Raw genomic sequence first — 23,674 nt, forward strand, 5'->3', positions numbered from 1 at the left:
AGAAGAATAGGACATCCAGAGGTCACTAGACACCTAGTATCATCAGGTAACCTGATGCCCTTTTGTAGGCTTTAATCACATTATGCAACTACTTTTTGTGAGCTCTGTGGACTCTGCAACACCGAGCCTCATAATTTACTGCTAGTTGCACAGAAGTTCATATCAGTAGATTTCTACATATTTCCAGTTCCCAAAAACAAGTGTCATACAGAAAGTAGCACTTAGGAATCCTTTTCAGTACTTATACTCTGCAGAGATGTAGGAACATATAGATGTCCCTTGATGTTGGCCAGTTCTCCCCTCTGCAGCACACAAGAAACAACTAAAGTGTATAATTAGATACATTTATTATATTACAATTCTGTTTCCTCACATTCATCATATGCGTAAAGCTGTGAGGATCAGTGGTCAGTCTGGGATATTTTCCCAGCCTTTGACCACATTGGACTCACATATTTGGACTTTCTACTTGCTCATCTTACTATGTCACAGTCTCTCTCCTCTTCTCTTATATCTTCCTCCATCTTCCTCCTAATAAGGCTCAAATTTCTAGATTCCCTTCCCATATTCTTTCTACATGCCTGCTCTTCCTTTCTTTATCTCAGCAACCAATGTTCTCACTTCTTCCAAAAAGTCTTCTAATGCCTTCACTTCGCAGACATCAAAGTATTTCAAAGATCCCTAAATGCTGCTACCTCCAGATTTCACAATCCCAAGCATCAACTCAGGCACATGTCTCACATGTATGAATTTTGAATTGGACAGCAAAGCAAGTGATGCAATACAGCAGCTACAAGAAGCAACACCTATATAGGAAACAGTTGCAGCTGGAGACACAGACACATGAAACTAACGCTGAGGCGTGCGCTAAGGAGAAGTGCCTTCTGGCTGTAGCACCACAGCCACTGTGACCTTCTTTTCCTACTTTTAGCCTATGATACCAGTTAATGTTCAAGTCAGACAAACAGAGATTACTGTGAGAATTAAGTCAAACAAGAAAATGTCCAATAGCTGGAGAACCTCAATGGCAGGGAACATAGCATATGAATTTCCAAGTACTGCAGAATGTGTTCAGTAATGTGTTTCAGTTCTCGGAAGCAACCAGATCATTGGATGCATATTTGAAAAGTTAAAATTTCATGCATTACCTCTTTGCTCTGTAGTGTATTGAGCTATTTCACAGTTCCTTGAAAGTTTTAACATCTCTTTAGGATGCCTCAAAACACTGTAACAACCTTCAGGCACATAAACATGCATAACCTGGTAAAGAGTGGCCTATATAACTCAACATGAACTTACAAACACTAAAAGTAGTAGAATAAGTGCTTCAAAATTGATACATTATCTACTAAGTCAAATTCCCATCCCCCAACCCCAGCATGAATACTTCGTGATAAATAAAGACACACAACAAAGCTGGCAGCAATGACAGCTAAATCCAAGGATCCACCGTGATGCAGAGGAAAGATCAACACTGCTTTTTAAACTAAATGTCTTCTCATAATTTGCACTTCCCTGAAATGTATTTCAGCAAGTCTGCAATCCTCACTTCAAAAGATGATATAATTTTCCCAAGCCTCTCCCTCAAGAGGTGTGTGGTTTTTATTATAGTTTACTTAAAAGCAGAGACTTGGAATCAAATGCTGGCAAACACATTACACACTTTTAGAAACTTAATGCTGGCGTTTTTTTGTTGGTTTGGGGTTTCTTTTGTCAACTGCTGGGATCATTTGAACAGCATGTCACAACTTAGAGTGCCACCTAGTTTCTAACCCAAAGGTTACGAGCTGGTAAGAGTACAGTCTGCTTTCACCATGTCTGTTAAGGGGAGGAAAGGTTCCGCCTGCTGATACTCACCCTTTTGTTGTTTTCTTCTTCTTGTGCCTTCCTAAACTCGTGCTCTAAGGAGCAGTCGATGTCGTTGAAGAGGCCCACTTCCTCACAGTTCTTCAGAAAGCGTGTTGGTGTAGGAGTCTGATCTGAGAATATGGAAAGAAATGATCGCTGATATTTACTATTTGAAGTAAAGGGAGACAGTCTGCCAAAAAAAAAAAAAAAAAAAAAGAGGTTCTAGCTAACCTTTCCAGGCTGCCCCACTCCTACCGCACTATCATTAAAAGCAAACCACACAGCACTGAAGTCTGACACTGTGCACTGCAGACAGACAGCGCTTGCCAGCAGTGTCTGAAAGCAGGCAGCAGTCATCGTTCAACCAGAAAGAAAACAGGCCAGATTTTCACAGAGCATGTAACACAAATGTATATCCTTAACATGTGGAAATGGTCATTATAAGTATGTATAAGCCTCCAATAATAGGTGCGTGCAAAACAGCGCACAGACTGCATTATAACACACATTTATACTGCAGCATGCAGGTAAATGTGGCAGACATGCACTAACTCATGCCTTCAGAGCTTGAAAAAACACCTCCAATGAGCACGTATCTGAAACACATGGGGCATTAGCCAAGGTATGAAGTTCTGCTTCTAGTGCAATTTTCAAAGAAATGAAACAGCATCAAGGAAAAATAAACTTTGACCACAAAGAAGCATCCATATCTGTTTTATACCTAAAAGTCATTGATAATACATACAAACTATGAGATCTGAACTACAAAGATTTTTAATACTTTTCTGCATCTCTAGGAATATTTTTGCCCTCTTAAAAACCCAGGGAAAGATAAGATAATTTTGAATCTCACAGGCTGTAGGAACTCAAGCAGGTACAAGATTTTAATCTTTTTTTCAAAAACCTGCAGGACAGATGAGCGAAAGTGCTTTGTAGAGTGTTGCTTAAGCAATGACTTTGGCTGGTCCTTGTCCATGAAATGAAAAATCAAGCCCAAACTTGGGAACCATCGTCTCTTCAAAGACCTGCTCTGAGGCAATACCACTCATTCTGAAGCAAGTCCTTTGCTACTGCACATCAGCATCCTCCCAGAACTACAGTATAGAACCACATTAACAAAAGCTTATTAACAAAACCTTCTCTTGCATGGTAGTTTCTTTTTCTCACTTCCATGTTCCAGCTCAAACTGCTTTGGAGTACCTAATTTTATGGAAATACTGAGCTGTCTTCAAAAATCAACTTCTGCATACTCGTAGACAACTACCCTATTGTCTGAAACTCATTGTTTTAAGAATGAAAACTGAGTCATACTAATCCCGTTGCCTATACTGGGCCAATTGTGACCTCAGAAGAAAGCATCCCACTTCAGTGAGCTCTGAAAGAAAAATTTAGTATCTTGTACCTAGCTAAGTTCAATTAAGATCCAGTATTTCACCACTACAGGGAACAGTACCAGACACAATAAACATCACATGATCAGAATAGAAACACATAGCAAACCCTAAACAGAAAGCAGCAAAAAAGGAACGCATTCAAGAGGAAATGCAGTTTCCACTTGAAAACTAAGCAATTGGAATCCATCTTCTCGCCCATAAAGCCACAGTGAAGTCGATTTCTACCTGTAGAAGGCATGGTTCTACAGGCTTGACTTTCTTAAGTAATATAAGGGCTAACACACGGGTTTGCATTTATATTTTTGATGGAACAAACTGAGGTAACACGAAAGACAAGTCCCTAATGTTAAAATTCTGGTTTATTTCTTTTGGCTTGAGCATCATACTTGTGAGCGTAAAGGAAACAAAACTCAAGTGTTTGGGAATGCGCACGTATTTATCTATTAGTTTTCACAGTTTTTTGATTACTGTATTACCAGGCAGAAGCACAAGACTTTCCTAGAATCTCACAAGAACTCAGCATAAGGAGCCAAGTCAACGAGGTGCTGACACCATGGTGCCTGAGGGTACTTGGCAGTGTATAGGTTCATACCCTAAACAAGAAGTGCCAAACTGTTCTCTGGGGGTAACCTTACTGATCTCAGTAGATTTTCACCAGGAATACCTTTGGACTATGGACTGGAATTTGCAGTAGAAGTGAAGTGTACTAAAAAGAAGGAGAGAGAAACCAAATATTACTTTAGCAAAAAAAACCTATTGCCTTGTAGAAACATACAAAAATAATCTTTGCCAAGTATGGCATGAAAGGCATGTAGGTATTTGAATGTGAGGCAAATACATGAAACATCTTATTTTTAGAAGTGGCATATTCATATCAAATAAATAAGGTGTCATTTTCATGACTGAGATGAGAAACCAGGGTTTCATAATAAGCAAGCTAATAGCACCACATTCACCAAAACTAAAGATCCTATGTTTCTCTGTAGCTGCTTGAATCCAGATGTATACATATATATATAATTTTTTGTGTGTGAGGAAGGGGAAAGAGGTGCAGGGTATCTATCTTAACATAAAAAATGTCTTGTTATTTCTCATCAAGATGTACAGCTGTTCAAGAAATCAGGAATTACTTTAATAATTACATCAGCAACTTAATGGGTAACAAGTTGATTATAAGGCATGTGTAACAGAAACCAGTATAATTGTTTTGGATCTGTTCAGCATCTATTCCATGAATGTAAAACAGAAAGAATGAAGTTCTCCATTAAGTAAATACATTTTAACAGTGAAAACAAACCACCCAGATAAAACATATGAAGGCTTCATATTGCTTTCTTCTATGTGTAGGAAGAGTGTGTCTTCTGTATCACAAGCAGACTGAGATAATCTGCTCTGTTTTGTTATCTGCAGTGGGCTACACCCAGTCTTATCAATTAACTGCTTCATTATCTAAAAGCACTAAAGGTGGTAGTTAAACTACATTATTTAGATCACTGACATATCGACATGGCAATTGTCAATGACTACATCAGTCTTCCTACACAGTTGCTGTAGCTTCTATGATTGAAAAATCAGACTGGCAAGAATTCTAAATGTGATTTTATTAAAACAGATTGTCCCCCTCTCCTCTCCTCTCTGTAAAGGGAGGGAAAAAAAAATACCATGAAAGTACCATCGTTAACTCCATCCACAAAGCCTTCTGGAAGACAGCTCAGCCAGATGTAAACCAAGAGACAACTTTCTGCCTTGTTCATCCTGTAGAAACCAGAAGTCCATGAAACCTCTGTGTTTGTATGACAGCAAAACTGATCAGGATCCAGACTCTAAAGCACCAAGACTTTACTTTGCACAATAATTATACTGCACATACACTGCATCCACTTATTTCAAGACCTCATGTCTACCAAACCCATCAGACTTTGTTTGCTCCTAAGACAACTATTTAGCCCCTGGAAAAAAAGCTCTTCCTCAGGCGGTGGAAGAATTTGTAGAAGAGTTTACTCAACACCACAATTACCCTTAAGCATAAATTAAGTGTGCCTTCATGTTTTAATTGGGAACAATATTACAAAGGAGACCCTAGCATAAGTTACACATTCAGGTCTCCTAGAATTAATAAAATATTCCTAATTCTCACCACTTAAAAATGCATTAATAGTTCCAACAGCTTGTGCCTGACCTCACTGTTCCCTGTTTGGTACAAACAAACCTTTTGTTGCTATCACTAGCGCCCACAACTATTGGAGGCTCACTGAGAACAGGGCTCTGATTTGTTGTAATTCAGCAAGTGGATGTGCCAGACCCATCTGGACTAAAACTCAGACAGAGCTAGCACTACACTCAGCATTCCTGCTGAGGACACGCGTTACTGTGCAAAGCTGTCCTGCATGCACAGTGTTATCCACACAGCCCTGACTTTCAATGGCCCAATCTGCATTTCTAACTGAGAGCATCTTGGGATTTGGCTCACTCAGGGTTAACTCTAGATATCCAGCTGTTAAACTGACTGGCCATCCCAATCCAGTCCCATTGTTCAAACAAAAGTCTTTCCATCCCAAGCTGCTGCCAGCAATTATTTCCTTGGCTTTCAGGTATCTCATCTACCTAAATGTTCCATCAGACCATTACTTAGCAAGTTAATTCTATCTAGCCTTTACCACTAGCTTGTACACAGAACTCATCAAGCTTCAAACTGGGCGATAAATACTTTGTTCAGCCTATTACTCAGATGAACAATCAGCCTCTCTAATAACGTAGTCATAGACAGAAAAGCTGCAAGAAACAAAGTTTAAATAAACCCAAAACGTGTAAGTAGATACACAGAAGTATTAGAGCAAGACCAGAAGGTTTAATCTATGCAGACCCCAGGGTAACCTATTCCTTCTTAAAGCAGAAAGGTCAGCAATCAGATTTTGACTTTAACTTCACACACAGAATATATTTGGGCTGCTGAACATTTTGAAAAATGTGTCTTCAGTGTTTGGAGTGATGGAGCAGGTTGTGGTGAAGAGGGGTTTGGCCTCTTCTCCTATGCAACGAACAGGACTCGGGGAAATGGCAGCAAGTATCAGAGGAGGTTTAGGTTAGACATGAGGAAAAACTTTTTCTCTCAGAGAGTGGTCAGGCACTGGAATGGCTGCCCAGGGAGGTGGTGGAGTCACCGTCCCTGGCAGTGTTCAAGAGGAATGGATGAGGAGCTGCAAGATATGGTCTAGTAGCTTGTGGTAGCAGTGGTAAGACGGTTGGACTAGATGATCTTATAAGTTGTTTCCAACCTTGTGATTCTATGATATTTGTTCTCTGAATACACTGAAAGTATACACTGTAAGGCAATAGGAAATTTTTATTTAGTAAAGAAAAAGAATCCTTTAGGTATTCACTATGTTTGTCTGTGTGGTTCAGTTTGTGTGTGTGTTGGTTGATTGCTTTTCATTTTAATTACCAAGATAACAGCCTCAGAAAGGATACTCAATTTGAATATTTTACTTTCAAAATAACAGCCTAAGTATAATCCCAGGAAATGCCATGCTAGTTTGCAGCATACAGTTCATTTAAATCATCAAGTAAATCATCATTTTGTAAAACTACCAAATCCCAGAATTCTACCCCTCAAAGCACAAATGAAAACTTTAAAACATGATACCCATTAAGAAAAGAACTGAAGAACCAAAAGGAAAGCTATGTGAAACGAGCTTTGATTTGAAAGATAAGAAAAAGAAAAAAGAAGGAAAAAAAAGGAAGAAAAACTTTCATAAGTTTAGAGTTTGTATTGAACATTAAACTACTGCAAACATTATTCATCCTCAATAAAAGCAATCTAACAGCACAGCTCCGAAGTGTAACTTGATTCTTCATCTTTAAAAAAAAAAATGTTTAGTCTGATGTGCAGTAATAACAGCCATTTGGCTTGTTCAGCTGTGGGCTTTGTTGAAGTTATATACTTACCCATGTTATACTTTCACACAACGATAACAAAGTCTGACTAACAGGACTAGCAATGAAATTTGAAGGGCTGCCCATCAAGCAGCGACAAGGAAAGACTAACGTCCTGAGAAATTCAATAAAGTTTCTTCATTGATGCAGCACACTACCACCCAAGTGTACTAAGAAGCTCAAGGTCATGAGATCTCAAGTATGTGACAAGAGTAGAAGAGGAAGAAGTGGCCCAGGTGCACCTGGCCAAACTACCCTCACAGTAGAGGGCTCCCCATGAACTTTACTGCTAAAAGATTAACTATTTAAAGAGCTGATCGGACTTTCTGTGAGGGTGCACATAACAGGTACAACACATCTTCAACCTTTTCTCAGAGCTTGCTCATGTGAGTTTTAGAAGAAAAAAGTGCAACTGACATTTCATTGTTAGGTAAAGTGAGGGACACAGAAGTGTACAAGAAATCAAATGAAACTGTATTTCCTTACATCCAAACATTTTGCACTCTACTAAATTCATGACTAGATAAACCTCCCCACGTAAATCACAATGAAAAAGAAAATGAGTTGATCAAGGAGGATGACATAAATTACCTCACTGGCATGGGCATTACCTGGAAAAGTAATACATTTGCACTGCCTTTAGCAGATACTCTTTTTCTGTCTAGACATTGATTGTGTTTCTGTAGTGGGCTTTACTACCAAAAACTCAGAAATAAAATAAAATTTCCATACAGGTAAACCTAGCCTCCCCTTTACCTGGTAGCAGCACTTTGGGGAAGACCTTTTCCCCCACAAAGGTGGTAAGGTTTCAGACCCTTCCAAAATTTGATATGTAGGGAAACTCAGTGTCCCTCCCTCCTAGTGTTCAGTCCCACACAGCTGCCAGAATTTACCTGGAGGGAACAATCTGTCACCAGGCATTTATATTTCAAAAACAAAAAAGCTTTGACATGCACATCAAACTACAGAGTTTCAAAGCAATGTAATGTGCAGTTAGCACAACAGCAAAGAGATGATGTCTATTTCAGTCAACCTAACTACAAAGTTTCCTACAGGAATGACTAACTTAGAAAAGTTACACAAGATATTCCATGTTAACTTGAATAGCTCTCCTTTGGCTAATAAAGCTGGAAGTGGAAACTATCCATGACTCTCACTACAGCAAGGTTATAAAATAAAATGCACACACAAAGGAACAAATAACATTACTTTTTTTTTTTTCCTCTTTTTAAATGAATGTCAAATTAACCAACAGAAGAATCACTTAACTATAATGAAATGCCTCTTAAGGACCTTCTATCCATTTATAACAACAGAGAACATAAACCTGTTTAATTGTGGTAAGGGTGATGGAGCACTGGAACAGGCTCCTCAGAGAAGTTGTGAAATCTTCTATGGAGATATTCACAGACTCATCAGGACACCCATCTGTTTGACCTATTGTAGGGTACCTGCTTTACAAGAGGAGGTGAACTCAATGATCTCTTGAGATCCTTTCCAACCTCTGCAATTCTGTGATTCTGTGAATGTACCTGAAGTTTCTGAGTTAGTTCAAAAATTGCCAGATAACATAAAATTTGTTCTTCAGCCAGCATCAAAAAATTGAAGTAAATGTAGTGGAGCTATTTGATAACATAGTGAGCTCTTTGCTATGTACACCAAATGAGTCAGAATAGAATCAATAATTTCAACCAGGTCATGGAATCTTTTTTATTAAACAAACTCCACCTATACATAAAAGTAGATACTGTTATTGTTATATAGCACATAATTTTAACTTTCACTTGCAAATCAATATTCCAGATCCCAGCAGAATCCACATAAGAAACATGTTCCTACTTCCTGAATCATATTTTGTTTGGTTTCCATGCTGTATTGGCACAAGATCAAGAACACCTCAATATTAGCGTATATTGCCAATAATGGTTCTTATAAGATGATCATATAAGATGCTTAGTGCATACTAAGTATCACTGATATCAGATTAACCATCAGAATGGGTGATGAACTACATCTTGAAGCACAGAAGATAATGTAATGACTACCTGAAAGCATGCAGCCAATTTTGTATGCACTAATTACTTACAATTTTTTTTCACATTCTTTTTGAAATAATGAATGGAATCAACCACAAAGTGCCACGTTAAATTATAGTACACAACTGGGGGGAAAAAAAAAAAAAGAGACTGACTTCTATACAGCTTAAAAAAGGAAGAAATAAAAAAAGAAAAGCAGCATCAGTTAGCAATACTGCACCTTGCTTATTGTAGGGCAATTGCTGCTGCAGTTCTTTGAAACTACCGATGACAGAAAATTTAAAGAAAAAAAGAAATAATAAAATAGAATGAGCAAAACTGGGAAAAAAAAAAAAACAAAAAAAAAAAACAGGAAGATGAAGACAAATGTCTAAGAAAAATGCCTGTCTCTTTTTTCCCCATACACCATTAACTGTTCATTACACAATCTAAGAATAAAACATCTTAAACTTTAAGGTACGTAGATTTCCCCAGGGTTTAAGTGGGTAAGAAAACAAACATTTTTCAATGTCTCTCTGAAGAGAGGAGGTCTGCAATGCTTCGATACAAAGGACTGCATAATGACGAACAAATCCACCATAAAAAATAAAATAAAATAAAATAAAATAAAATAAAATAAAATAAAATAAAATAAAATAAAATAAAATAAAAGCCATACACAAAGTAGCAAGCTGCTGACGTATTTGCCATAGTCTCTGAGAACACATACAGCTTTTCACTCTCATTATTACGGAGGATATTCATACACAAAGTACAAACAACACATCCCTCAGAAACAATCTGTAGCCAAAATGGTTACAAAATTCTGCACTTTTATGTACTTAGTTAGCTATCTGCATGTCAAGGGCCCTCACTATTGGTAGCAGTGGTGTAAACCAGTTCATGCATTTTGCCTTGAAAAGCAATCCATTGGAAGGAGCAGGATCACAGAAGTTACCAAACATAAATGGAGCTACTCTACTCAGGGGACCAAATACACTCCTTTGAAACTGCCCTAGAGCAAAACTCTTGCCAAACAAAGTTCTAACAAAACTGAGCACTTTCACAGAACGAACATGTTCATAGTACAGATGTCTTCAAGCAGTTTCACTGCCAGAGGACACTGTCTAGTGCAAGAGCAGCACTTTCTCATTTGTGCTGGCAAACACAGGATCCTGTGGGCACAACTGGTATGCACCTGCTGCACGAGCCCTGCGCTTCCGTGTGCTGAGTTCTGGTTCATACTAATCTTGGTGCATCATGGCATCTTCAAGAATAAGAGAGGAAAAAGATAAAAACTGTTTGGGATTAGATCTCTGATTTCTCACAGGTACCTAAAGTCCCAAACAAAATCCAAATCAAATATTTGCAAGCCATCACTAGTGAACTATAATTTTTATAAAAATTAAGTGTTTAATCCACCAGTGAGGAAGAACTTCTTAGTCATGATACAGGAGTACCTGAAATGACAATAGATGGAGGAATTTTTGCTGAGCAAACACTCCTAGATTACGATAAGAACAATTAACCTTGAAAAACCTATTTCAAACAAGAATTTTTTTTTTAAAAAAAAGGATTAATATCCACACACACATCCATAGCAACCTTTTTCTACAACTACTTCAAAGCCTGACAAATCCTAATGATATTATTCTTAAGAATTTGTTATGATAGTCCAAGGAATATACAATAGGAAAGTGAATGGGTGAGGAAAGAAATGGTAAGACTAACATTAGTTTGACCTTACCTGGCAGTTGTTGATTGTCAGCAAGCAACCAATGTGTGGTTACTCAGACCAGAATATAAGAAAACCACTTAAGAAGCTAATGACTGTAATTGTATGTAAACATAGTTCTGTATAACATCTGTGTATGATGGGGAGAAGTGATGAGAGAGAGGCTTAATTCTAGGGAGAAAGAATACTGGATATTACCCCCTGATTTACCTTTCTTCAGCTGAAGGATTTACAGCTATTTACAGTGGGCAGGCCTTTATAAAGGTGATTCACATGATGTGGCCTGTTCCAGCTGCTGAAGTGAGCCTGTCAAACTTAAAATAGTGAGCCTTACAGGAACGGCACAAATGCACTTCATTAACACACTCACTGCTGGCTTCCAGGTGACATGCACTTAAGTGCCCATATTTCATTGGTATGTTGACAAGGGAGTCACTGATAGAGCTGCCAGCACGGCGGAGATTCAACAATTTCCTTCCCTCTCTTGCCATACCTGTAGGATGGCATAGGAATGGCAGCCGTCTTTTTGCCCAAAGATACACATTCTAGCTTATTTTACCTCTACTTGTTATTTCAGTGGAGCTTTTTTTTTAAAAAAAAAAAAAAAAAAAAAGTCTGAGGTATTTTGCCACTAGCTCTCCAGTAGAAGTCATACTTTCAACATCATCTGAATAGTTATCTTGACTCTTGAATTCATGTCTTCTTACCTGATAACATATTATCTGTTTTTATTGAAGGAAACTTCAAAGTCATTTCATGTTTGTGCCTGTGAATCATCAGATGATCCTCTGTTGGAAAACGCTGTCAGGCAAACACAGAGAGAGGAAGAAAAAAAAAAAGAATTTAATTCTCTAATAAACTTTTGGCATTAGTCAGAATTTTAAAAATGAAAGTTTGAAAGAAATGTACCCTACCAGAAATGTGTCCAAATGGCACAAGAACAGCCACAGACTATTTGTAAATGCAAGTGAGTGTTAGTAACAAATATCAGTACTCTCCTTAGAAATATATTTGATGAAGTTCTCACTGGGGTTACAAACAGCAAGGGGTCACACATTTGCTTGAAATTGTTGCAAGATCAAGTTTGGGGTTCTAAGGGTCTCGGACACATGCTCCACTACCAGAGCTTCACAAGTCATCACATGCCTGAGGAACTGTGATAACTGCTATTGTGTGTGCTTTCAGCCCATGGCAAATGCAAAGTAATGAGCGTATCTTAAATCACTTCACTGGATTTTTCTGCTTTTATGTCTTTCTGCAACCTATCTCCTGAACTCCTAAGAATATTCACAAAAGCCACCTCCTCCCTACCTAGAAGCATTCAGGCAAAATGTTTCTTTATTTGTGGAAAACCAATACACTGACATCAAACTGTCTGTACAAAGGTGCTCAGTACCTTACAATTATTGGTGATCCTTCACAATAGTAAATTATCTCCCTCCCCTTTGTGAGGCAGAGAAGTGGTGCTCTGTTTTTTATGCAATTAATAGGTGTGCTAATAGGTTCTGATAACCGAATTTTACAATAAACAACTCATTTTGATCAAGACAAAGGAGAGAAAGCTTGAAAAGATGTTGGAATACTTGAATACATGGTTTGCTAACTTAAAATTCAGTTAAGTTTCCTTCACTAAGTGAATCTGCAGAACTTTGATGCTAACTACTGTAGTAGTTGTAACAGGGTTAGTTCAGGACTAGTAAAGACCAAGAGGTGTTTCACCATGGCTTGGGGGAAAAAAAAATATATATATATATATATATATATATATATACATGTGTGTCTAAGCTATATTGTATATTAAAAGCAGATTTTTAAAGCAACAGGTACATAGGGACTGTCAAAAGCTAGCAATGACAGAGTTAAAGTGACACAAGTCTGTCAATACAGTATATATTCTTGGCTAAGTGACTTTGCTTGTGGCTATGCTATAAATAGTTGCAGTAGAATACACCTTCTGAGACTCTAAGCCCACAGACAAAGCAGAGTAAGTAATGGAAATGAGTTCCCTGGAAAAAAAAAAAACAAAAAACAAAAAACCCAAGACCTTTTCCTCACTGAGAAATCCTGGTTCATTGCTTACTCATCTGGAAGAAATGCAGCACTAGAAATTTATGTTAAGAACAAACGGAATTTGTGAAAGACTTTGCTCAATGAAATTGTGAGACAAAAAAATAAAGTATTTCCCTTCATGGAACACCATGCTTTGTCTCCAGACTGAAAGCAGCCAAGCTTAAAGAGGGCTTTGTGTGAATGCGGAGAAGCTGCTACTCCAGCCCAGGTTCTTGTGTCTTTTTTTTTGTAAACTACTTTCTTATGCAGAACATCAACATCCTCAGACACATCCACACTCCCTGGTGGAGAAGCCATCAGGCATCTTGCTACAGCACATATTCGTGTCAATTCCACATCCGCAGCAATCAGAAATCATGCTTTGGAGTGGGAAATTAAATGCTTCTTATGATGTAGTTGCACCTACTCTTACTGCCTTTCCAAATTGCAATTGCATACAACAAAATAGTGTCTCTGAGCACGTAAATGAGTTTGCTGGGAGGACTAGATCCCCTCAACTAACTGAAAACACTTAAGTCCACTGATTTGAGTGGAAGTTTGTTCTGGAATTCAACAAAAAGTTCAACTTTGACCATAAGACTCAGATATTACTATACTATCTCTGCGAGAGAATAGTCCAGTGGGAGCTTAACTCTGCCTGTGGAGGGCTGAAGGCACAAGTCCTTGGTCAGAGGAACAATCAGAAAGATGCACTCCAGCATCTACAGAAAGGCTCCCACTTAGACAAACAGCAAAACTGCTCAGCCTTCATTCTCAGAATTCTCCTTTTTCTTAGTTCAGCTGCCTGAACTAAGAACAGAACAGAAACGCCTACATTCTGGTGATACTCACACAGTACTTTGTTAGCCCATTGTTCCACCATAAGAACCTATGGGATTGTAAATATATGAGCCAGCTGAAAACCTTCAACATAGAAGGAAATATTACCCTCATTAAGAGAGGAGGAATCTGAGAAATGGGTAAGCTAAATCACTTAAAACAGATGCATTCAGGAAGCCTGTGGCAAAAGCACAAAATATGTCCTTGCCTCAGTTTTCCTTGCAAGCTCTTCACTAAGCCAATTAGGATGGGAAGTGCCACACATGGAACTTCTTCCCTTGGCACTGAACAGGAAGAGATGATGGTATTGGTTCTGCAGAAGAAACCCTTAAGTTCAATTAAACATCTCAGCAGCTTAAATCCTTGTCACTTCGGGTTGTTTTTTTGTTTGGTTGGTTTTTTTTTTAAATAAAACATCTCACGTTACAGGTCAGATTATATCCTCAGAAACACATGGCAGGTTGCCAGTCAACAGGAATCCCATATGTGCGTCCTGGGGCAGAATTCATCTATAGGCTGCACTTTCAATGCAGAATATTTAGCAGAGTAAATCTCTCAAAGATTAAAAAAAAAAAAAAAAAAAAAAAGTAGTGTTATATTTAAACATTTAAAAACAGGAGAGTCTCAATATCAATATAGTATCAACATAGTATGAAACATAACATATTGCATCCCACATATGAGTAGAAAAAAGACAAATACATCTTGCTTAGTGTGTCCCCTCATACTAGCTATTAAGGAATTTGCAATAGCTGGCTTGAAACATTAGGATGAGACTAGGGATGGAACAGAAGCTTGAGAAGCATTCTACCAACTCACTCTTAAATTGCTGTTAAGTCTGCCTTAAATATTTTTTAGTAACATCATGTGGAGCAAAGAGGGAATTGAGGGGCAGAAAGGACTTTAAAAAAAAAAACAACCTACGTTATTATTAGACACGTGCTAATATATCAGGAGGCATGCAAGCCAGAGCTAGTGCTGAGGACTCAATTAATATCACCGCTGACTCCACTCACCTGTGAGCAGCCTGGGGCACTGCAGACAAAAGGCCTCTCCTGCTCCAAGTTCATCTTTGATTCCTCATAAATCTACATGTTAAAAGGGGGAAGGGGAAAAGAAAGGGAACCTATGAATATATACATTCTGAACATCACGAGTACATGCGATGTGCAATCTTGACAGTTTTTGTTTTCATTTCAAAACCCCCCCAAAAAAGCAGAGCAAAGTATCATCCTTACAGTACTGCATTTGCTAATATTTAGCAGGCTCTCTAAGTCTAAGCTCTAATTACCCTTCCTCTCCTTCCTCCTGAGCACATATTTACTCTGAAGGAAGAAAAAAATGCCCATTAGGCTTTAGCAGCAGAAATCCCACCTCAGAGAAAAAGCATATGTTCAATGTTGTTATTAGATAAGAGCGTGTCTGCTCAGAAATATCTCGAATTAAGGGTTTTTACCTTTCCTTCTTCAGTTCCTCCTGAACAACATTAAAACCAGACGTCTAGGTTATTTCTGAGAAAGAGCCCATTTTTCAAAGTTCTTTGTCCACACTGTTCAATATTAATAACTTAAATGTATTATATGCAGGTTCTGGATATGCACCAGACTAAGATGCATCAACCCTTTAAAAGATCAACTAGGTCCTAAGGAGCTCCAGAAGCTTTGATTAAAACTGCAACTTCACCATAGTACTCACAGCCCCATAATTAAGCTCCAAAGCCTGGGGAAGAGCCCCTGGGTCTTAAGTAAATAAGGCAGGAGGAAAGCATTTGCCCTCAGAACGCAGCAAGGTGGCTGATGTGGGTCAATATTCCCAGAGTGGCTCTGACCAGCGTGAGCAAAAATCAGTTGTTAGTAACAGCCTAGGACTTAAAATAAACAAATCTCTTCTTGCTGAATCTTTGGAGCCTGTTGTTACAATTAGCAATAAGATTTGGAAGTAGTTGACCACTAAATTACAGCACCATCTCTGACTTCATGACTTCGGCTTTAAATCCCTTAAAATTCAGTCTCACCATAACCCTGCTACACAGATATTAGAGTTGTATTTGTGTGAATCTCTCATAGAACAAAAATGAATATCTTAGTAGAGAAGCAGAATTTGATCCTAAAGGCACAAAACTGTGCAGTACAAGTACTAAAATTACGCTACTTTGCCATCAATTTCTAAAATCAATATGTCACTTCTGGTTATCGGGAATATTTTTACCCACACTTCATCTTATTATTAGGTAGACTTTATTTTCAAGAGCAAACAATAAATGTACTGTTAACTCAAACATCAGCCCAGACCTGTAATTACAGTGATTATCTTCAGTAATGTAAGTTTTTTGTAGAAACAAAACTTTTAGATGATAACTATTTCCTTTTTACTATAGTTTACTCCAGTGAACAGCATTGGACTAAGAGTATTTCCCACCTATGACCAAAAAAAGAAAAGAAAGACAACAGAGCTTCCTTTACCACCTCCACTGACTCCCATTCCTGTTTCATTTCATCTTTAACCTCCGCAAGGATCCTACCCCTCAAGGTGCTGATTAGCATCAACTGGTTTTCTTGATACAAACATCTCCACTAAAACCTGGCCTGAGACAGATGATTCATTGCACCAAATACAGTCAGGTGGTAAGAAAGACCCCAGCTCAGCTATCCAGCTACAGCAGGCTAGAACTGAAATAGCTGCAATTGTACCTGATTTACTCCCTTAAGATTATTCATATCCTGTTTTGATTTAACTTACATCTCTGTTAAACTGAAATAAGACACTCATAATCAGAAATGAAAGAGCGTGTTTACATCAAGACTTACATTAAAATAACCTAAAGTGTTAAATTTCTTCTAATTTCAGTTATTTCAGTTCCAGTCTGCGCAGAGACAGGCTCTTCAGAGGTGAAGCAATAAAAATTCTCAGAATTAATGCTATCCTGCCTGAGAGAAACAGCCAGCAGAGAGATAACTGACTAAACAAACAAACCCCCACAAAAACAAAAACAAAACCCCCAGCTAGTTTGATTTTTAAATCCACCTCTATTTATGGTATGTGACCCTGCAATGTTGTCTTTCCTAAAGACCTTTTCACAGAATAAAAAGGAAAAAAAAGGCTTTATCTGAGATCTCAATTACTCCTGCAACTGAAGCTCTGCCAAATGTTTATGTTACCTCTTCCTCCCCTCCTCAAGGGACAGTGACAACTGCATTTTCAATAGCAGAACAATGGATGGTACTTAGTTAGAGAAAACAGAGAACAACAATTCTGGTCCCAAGTGTCCGAGTGAATTTTAATATGTTGCCATAAATCATTTGGATTTTGTTTTCTAATTGAGTACTGAACATGTAAGACTTCTCTGCTCTCTTTGACCACTGCGATTTAATCCCTAAATCCATAAGTACATACAGTTATATAATTACCAGGGTTATCTAGGTAGACAATGTGGGGCTAGCACCAAAGTAATACATGGTGCACATCAGTATCCAGAATGTTGGAACTGACTGAGGAAAACATGGACTTGGATTTTATCCCCAGTACTTTGAGAAGGTGTCAGATCCAACATCAAGTAAGTGCTTGCCACAAATGTATGAGCAACTGCTGGTTCCCCAGAATCGTTCTTTGCAGACTATTTTAGAGGCTAACATTAAGAAAAAGATAACAAAATAAATAATCCAGAATGGCCCTATCATGTGTGCCCTCCAGGAAACTGCCTCGTGTGACTTGACCCATAAAACAAGTTACCAGTTAGTGCGATGCCCTCAAGTCAAGTTGCACTGTGCAGAATTCATATTCATATCTAACGCCATCACTGTGGTTGTGGCTATAATCACACTGAATCACTTCGAAGAATAAATAAGTGAAAGAAGCTGCCTGCTGCCCTTAGAGAAAGTGTGCAGGGCCACACAACCCAATTCTTCCCTTCTGTACAGCCTGTGCAGGTGGTTCAGCATGTACGAAGGAAATCACACAAGCAATGGCAACATATCTACTGCACCTAATAAAAGTAAATCACGGCAACCTTTCCATCTAAATTAAGGTGCTTATTAACCTTCAGGGTCTTAAATATTCAAGTTACACTCACGCACCTTCCACAGTACTATACATGACTGCCACAATGAATGCACACAAAGAATATCAGGCAAATCCGCGATGACTGAAAAGGTTAAGAATTGCTCTGCCTTATTTTTATTCATTTATCGATAATTCAGCCTATAGCAACTGTGTGGCCTCTTCAAAGAGACCTATAAGTTACAAACATAAGTGAGCAATAATGTTGATTTGTTCGCATTAGTCCTGGTTTTATTAACAATAGATATGAATGCTTAATGCAGCAGAAAAGGGGGTTGAATTTTAATAGAGATGTTAACAACATCTGTCAGCATTTATTGCCCTATTGTGACCATGTAAAGAGCCTTATTGGCTGAATATAGAAGTGAGGAAATCTGCTACGCTGTTGTAGTCTGCCACTCTTCTGAAATATCACTCTGCTCAGAAGCAGCTAAGGTATTCCAGCTATAAAAATAAATAAACAAAAATATAGAAGAAACACAGATTTCTCCAAGCCATGCCACATCTAGGAGAAAGTAAGCACTGCAGCAAGCCAACATGTTCCTCTATTTCTTGATTTCTGCATAAGATGCTTCTAAACATTTTTTATTGTAAATAATAAAACTGAAGCCTGCAGTGAGGCTTACAAGAAGAAAGAAATATAAAGCAAACAGAAGAAACAAACCACTCTCAGACCACAGCAACAAGTTAGACCCCCTCCCAGCAGCATCCAGGGGAAGCACGCCGTGCCCTCACGCTCTTCAAGCAGAACCCCACAACCGTCCCCTCTGGATCAGAAAAATACTTCTAACAATGGACACCAAGAAAGCACACTCCTTTCTGACTCCCTCTCCCCCTTTTTAAACTCAGCAGTAATCTTATTGCCTTACTGGTAAAAACATCAAGCAGGCTTGTTTCCTGTTTCAATGTTATTCTTGAAGTGGGCTGCAGTAAGAGTCTGATTTTCATTGGGCTATTATTATTTGCAGCTGTGCGACCTTTTTAACCCTCTTTTAAAAGTGACATTTCAGCCTCCAACCTCAAGCTGTCTAAACGTTGCAAGGTTTTCAGTCCTCTGATTAACGGTGAAAAAGAACCAGTGGGGAGGTGTACTACCATGTGCCTGGTACAGGTCAGAGCACCAATCCTGTCATTTGCCCAAGTGAGTAATTATGCTCATACGAGCAACCTGTTTGTTGAAATTAATCACCTGGGCACATTTGCAGGACAGGTTTCTTCAGGCTGCTGTGACCCAGGTCACCAAGATTGCCAAACACAAGCACAAAATCTGCAGCCACTATGCAGAGACATGAGCAATAAATGAAGCATCACCTATTTCTTAGGGTCACGGTCACAATGTACAAGAAGTGAGAGGAGATGTAGTTACGGTGCACTTGTGAATATCAAAGAACCCCATCAACGTATGCAGTGCTTTAAAATGCTAGTGGCAGCTCTTCAGCGCAGGACTATTTACAGATAATTACAGGGTTATTGCAAGTGCTATTACAACTTGTTGGTTTTGAAAGTGTAGCACATGCAGGGTTAATGCCTACAGTTGTTTCCAATATGCCCTTGCATGAGCAAACCAATGTTAAGTAGCATTGTGCTGAAACAGTGCTTGGTGTTTTCATCTGCATGGAGCACCCAGTGGAAGCGCTTGCTTTCTGAGGCTAGCATCATGCTTTCCACATGCACACATACAGGGCTCATTATCACGGCCCTGCCTGCTCCAGCTGCTACAACAGAGGGTCTGTCAGCATTTCCATTAGAACCCCCCCTGTTTCAGGACTAAAGCATTTCCAAATGGTTCTGGATGCTGGAAAGAAATTTGTGTCTGGAGTCCCCAAGAAGGCCTTTAATGTGATACACATTTGAGCTGGGGCTCAAGCCCTTCCTGGTACTCCAGTGAAGTCTTTGTCATTACATTTATGACATTTATATGTGGAAAAACACTCAGCTTGGGCCTTTATTCATTTGTTTTAAAAGAGGAGAGTCCCATAAATCTTCAGGCAGAGCAGAGAACTCTCAAAAAGCAGTTGATGTGTGAATTGCTTAAACAGTGAGCCACATTGGGTTCCATCCCCATGGCTGGCAGCAGAGATCACTGCCTGTGTGGCACAAGGTGCCTTGCTGGTACTGATGTCCCCTGCCACCTGTGCTGGCCAGCAGCATGTCTTCAGCTGATCCTGAAGGAGAGTACCAAAAATATTGCATTTTCACACTTGCCAAACACCTCAGTTCTTTTTAAAGAGCTACTCAGTTTGTTTACTACCTGTATGAACAAAACCCAATGCTGGGAAGGCTTCCCAACTGTCTAAAGGCTCTCCCTATTGCTCTCTCTTCCAGGTATACCCATCTGTCTCCAGGCCAGAGGCAGAAGTGTTCTCGCTTCCCCGCTCAGTATTTGGCCACTGTAAAACACTTTTTCTGTAATCAAGGAAAACCTAATAACTGTCTCTCGCAGATCTTCTTCTTTCTTCTAAAGAAAGAGAGAAGAAGTAGAACTGAGAGTAATCAAACAGAAAAGAGAAACAAAAGGTAGGAAGTCTCTTCCAAAGGGAGGAAGAATGAAGTTTGAAAAACTCAAGAGTCAAGGAGCAGGGGAACTGGGGGAAAGCAGCACCCCAAAGGGGCTGGAGACAAGGAGCCACAGTGGAAATGAGATGGAGAAAGTGGAGATGAGGCCTGCAGACCACTGTGTACAGAACCAAGAAAAGAGGAAAAAAGTAAAAGGATTCTTCTGAAAAAGAAAGTCAAAATAGCGAGCAGGTGATCTGCTGCCTTCCCATACAACAGCAGAGTTAGAGCCCAACACTGTAGTCCATGCACACAAGAAAGGAACATCTGGTAGAGTGCACAATTTGTCCTCTGCATTGGTTGAGCTTTATCTTAAGTCTAGAGAAGGTGCACAAGTTTAGATTATTAATACACACCACCTATGCTCTACACATCAGTATGTGAAAACCAGCATGAATTTTCTTGGTATAGAGGATTTGCTGTTTTATGGAAATAACCATGGTGTTATTAAGCACAAGCAACAGAAGACAAAATAAAGGGAAATAGGAGAACAAATTTAAAAAAAAAAAAAGCACTTGAAAGTTCATGAAAGTTATCTCAGCACAGAAATATTCTATAAGAGAAATCAGATCTTTATAGGGAAAGATATCTATTACTTCAACTCTGCAAAAGCACTTCAAGGAATATTATGGTTCTTTTATACTCTGCAACAGACCAAGTAGGGACTGCCTCCCCTGGAAGCCTTCCAAGCTTGTAGCTTTGCAACTGTCCCCCCACTGATGTCATTTGCAGAACAGGGCTAATACCTGCTTTCCCTCATTACAAGTTTGAAACAGCACAAGACCTGACTGCAACCTCGCTGACAACGCAGAGGTTTGCTTCACAGAACATGCAGCAGCAGCAACACGGGCTGTAGCAATATAACCACAAACACAGGCAATACGAGGAAGAGTCACTATTTGACAATGAACATTTCACACACAGGCAGACAGAAACACCACCTATATCACTTCTCCATTTTACCTACTTTCAATTTTTCTGCTAGCTTCTTCACTGCTGGAAAAACCTAGATCTTCTAAGTAAAACCAAAATCTAAGTCTACAGATTCAACATGCCAAATATTAAGGAAAATGTCAAGTGTCTATGGCTAGTCAAATTCACATTCATCCTAACATTAATAACTATTCCATTAGGTATTCAACTTAAGTGAATATGATAGAAGATTTAGACTGCTGTGGGTACTGAAATAGTAAAAAGAAAGGAAGAAAGAAAGGGAGAAAAATCTTATAACAGGATTCAAAAAGACACCTTAAATGATCTGAAGAAAACTCTATAATCTCAAAGTCTCAACCAACTTTTGATTGGTTGCTCAAATAGTGATAATACCCTCTCTATACATAAGTCACCATCCACCTCAAAAAGAGGTGGGGAAAACTGCAAAAAAACTCCAGTAACAGCAGTGGCAGAAATCTTGCTTCAAGATACAAACACTAAGAGAGAGTGTTTTAAAGGAAAAAATGTATTTGATCTGTTTTTTCCTTATAAGCAAGTCTTGGCTTCTCCCTGTTTGGGACATGGTCCCTTGGGGCACAGAACATGCACATAGAAGTTAAAACCACCATTAGCTGAAATCAATATTTACCAGCAAACACAAGATTTAAAGGAGAAGATACACACAAAGGACTCCATTCCAGACTCTTACAGACATTATTAACACAGATCCAATTGCACCTGCTCTCTCATTACTAGGTTTTAGAGGGTTACACACTTAATGCCAATACAGTGCAATATGTGATGCCCTAGTGAGTCACTAATCACTACGTACAGGATGCTTATATACAGCTATTTGCCAGGAAAAAGGGGGAAAAAGATCAGAAAATGCATGGCTTGTCAGCCTGCCCCAGTTTTCACTCCTCTCCCAAAGGTTAATAGTGTTAAGTGAAGTGGGTCCTCTGTCTTCTGCAAACCCTTTCACAAGCACAGCACCATTCCCATAGCTGTGGAAGCTGCTATGCTTCTTGATAGTAGTTCTTACGCCAAGAGCTTTATTGTGGATGTACGAAAGGAAAACAAAGAGTCTGCAGATCATCTTCGCAAGTTAAGATGGTTCATCATGTCTATTGCTGTGAAGTGAAAAAAAAACCACAACTTTGAAGAAAAATTCAAGTGTTATGTACTGGAGAAGATCTACAGGAAGTCTATAAAGGGCAGAAAAGGCAACTGCAACCGTGGCGAGAAATGAAGCCCATGAAATGGAGGGTGTCAATGATGAACTCCCAGTAACATCTGGCAAATAAGCTAATCTTTTGGGACTTTCCAATGTTGGCAGATAAGCATGTTGTCTGTCCCTTCAAAGGCTGACCTCATTTCTATCCTTGGGTTAATGGCATGCAAAGCTCCATGCTACAGTTACTTTTTTCACTCTTTCCCCCTCACCCCCCTTTCCGCCCCCAACAGTTATTATTAAACACCAAACAACTTCGCCTATTGTTATAGTTTGCATACAATTTAATTAAGAGTTTTCCCTCCAGGAATAATATTGACCAAGGGTTTTGAACGGCTGTTTTGTTTTTTAAGTGTACTGTAACTGCAGTATGCTAATTGCTTTGGTTTATGATACACAAATAGATAAAAGAATTCACCTACCTTGCATGCAAATAAACACTTGGACTTCCAAAGGGAAGGAAGAAAAAAAGAAAGCATAAAAGATATCCTGGGGGAAACAATAACACAAAGCTGCTTAGCTGACTTTCATACCAGAAGCAGTTAGGGGCTTTAACACGGGCTTTGAAAATTCTGCCAGCCCAAATTCTCCCTCCATTTTATTATATAAAATAATCCTTAAAACTAGAACTCGGTGCACCAGCTTTTTACACTTTAGAGATACAATTTTGCAATTCTGTGTATTTAAAATAATTTGAAATTAAGATCAATCTTGCTTTTTACTTTTTGGCTTCATAACTAACACACAGGACAACTTAAGACTTTCATTACATAGAAAAATGAGGCCATTAATAACTCTGCTACAAGCCGTTAATTATTAACTTTCACCCTTTTATAATTAAATTTCATAAGTTTTTTTTTAATAGTTGGTAACTTCTCTTTCTTCAAAAAGACCAAAACTCCTGAATCAAGCCTCAGCATTCACTGTTCTTAGTGTAAGATAAAATCCTTTGGTGTAACAAATCTCTGCTGGGAACATTGGCAGCCTGCACACCCCCTCAGGCAGCACTCAGCACAAGAAAGTCATAGACTTTAAAAACTGAAAACTCTTCTCTACAGTCCTAACAATCAAGGGCAAGCTGATC

At 38.8% G+C, this 23,674-nt stretch overlaps 1 protein-coding gene across 3 annotated transcripts in view; it reads right to left on the minus strand.

The window, feature by feature from the left end:
• Positions 1 to 23,674, minus strand: part of CREB5 (cAMP responsive element binding protein 5) — a 241,362-nt gene that overhangs the window by 189,524 nt on the left and 28,164 nt on the right. For all 3 annotated transcript variants that reach the window (XM_031590159.2, XM_090142630.1, XM_090142631.1), the window contains exons 2-4: positions 14,831 to 14,902; positions 11,633 to 11,726; positions 1,858 to 1,979 (exon numbers count right to left, since the gene is read on the minus strand). In XM_031590159.2, the coding sequence (XP_031446019.1) occupies positions 1,858 to 1,979; positions 11,633 to 11,726; positions 14,831 to 14,884 (270 nt within the window). In that variant the 5' untranslated portion in view covers positions 14,885 to 14,902. The remainder of the gene's footprint in view (positions 1 to 1,857; positions 1,980 to 11,632; positions 11,727 to 14,830; positions 14,903 to 23,674) is intronic.

This window comes from Phasianus colchicus, chromosome 6, assembly GCF_987193195.1.
Source record: "Phasianus colchicus chromosome 6, bPhaCol1.hap1.1, whole genome shotgun sequence".
NCBI classification, from domain to species: Eukaryota; Metazoa; Chordata; class Aves; order Galliformes; family Phasianidae; genus Phasianus; species Phasianus colchicus.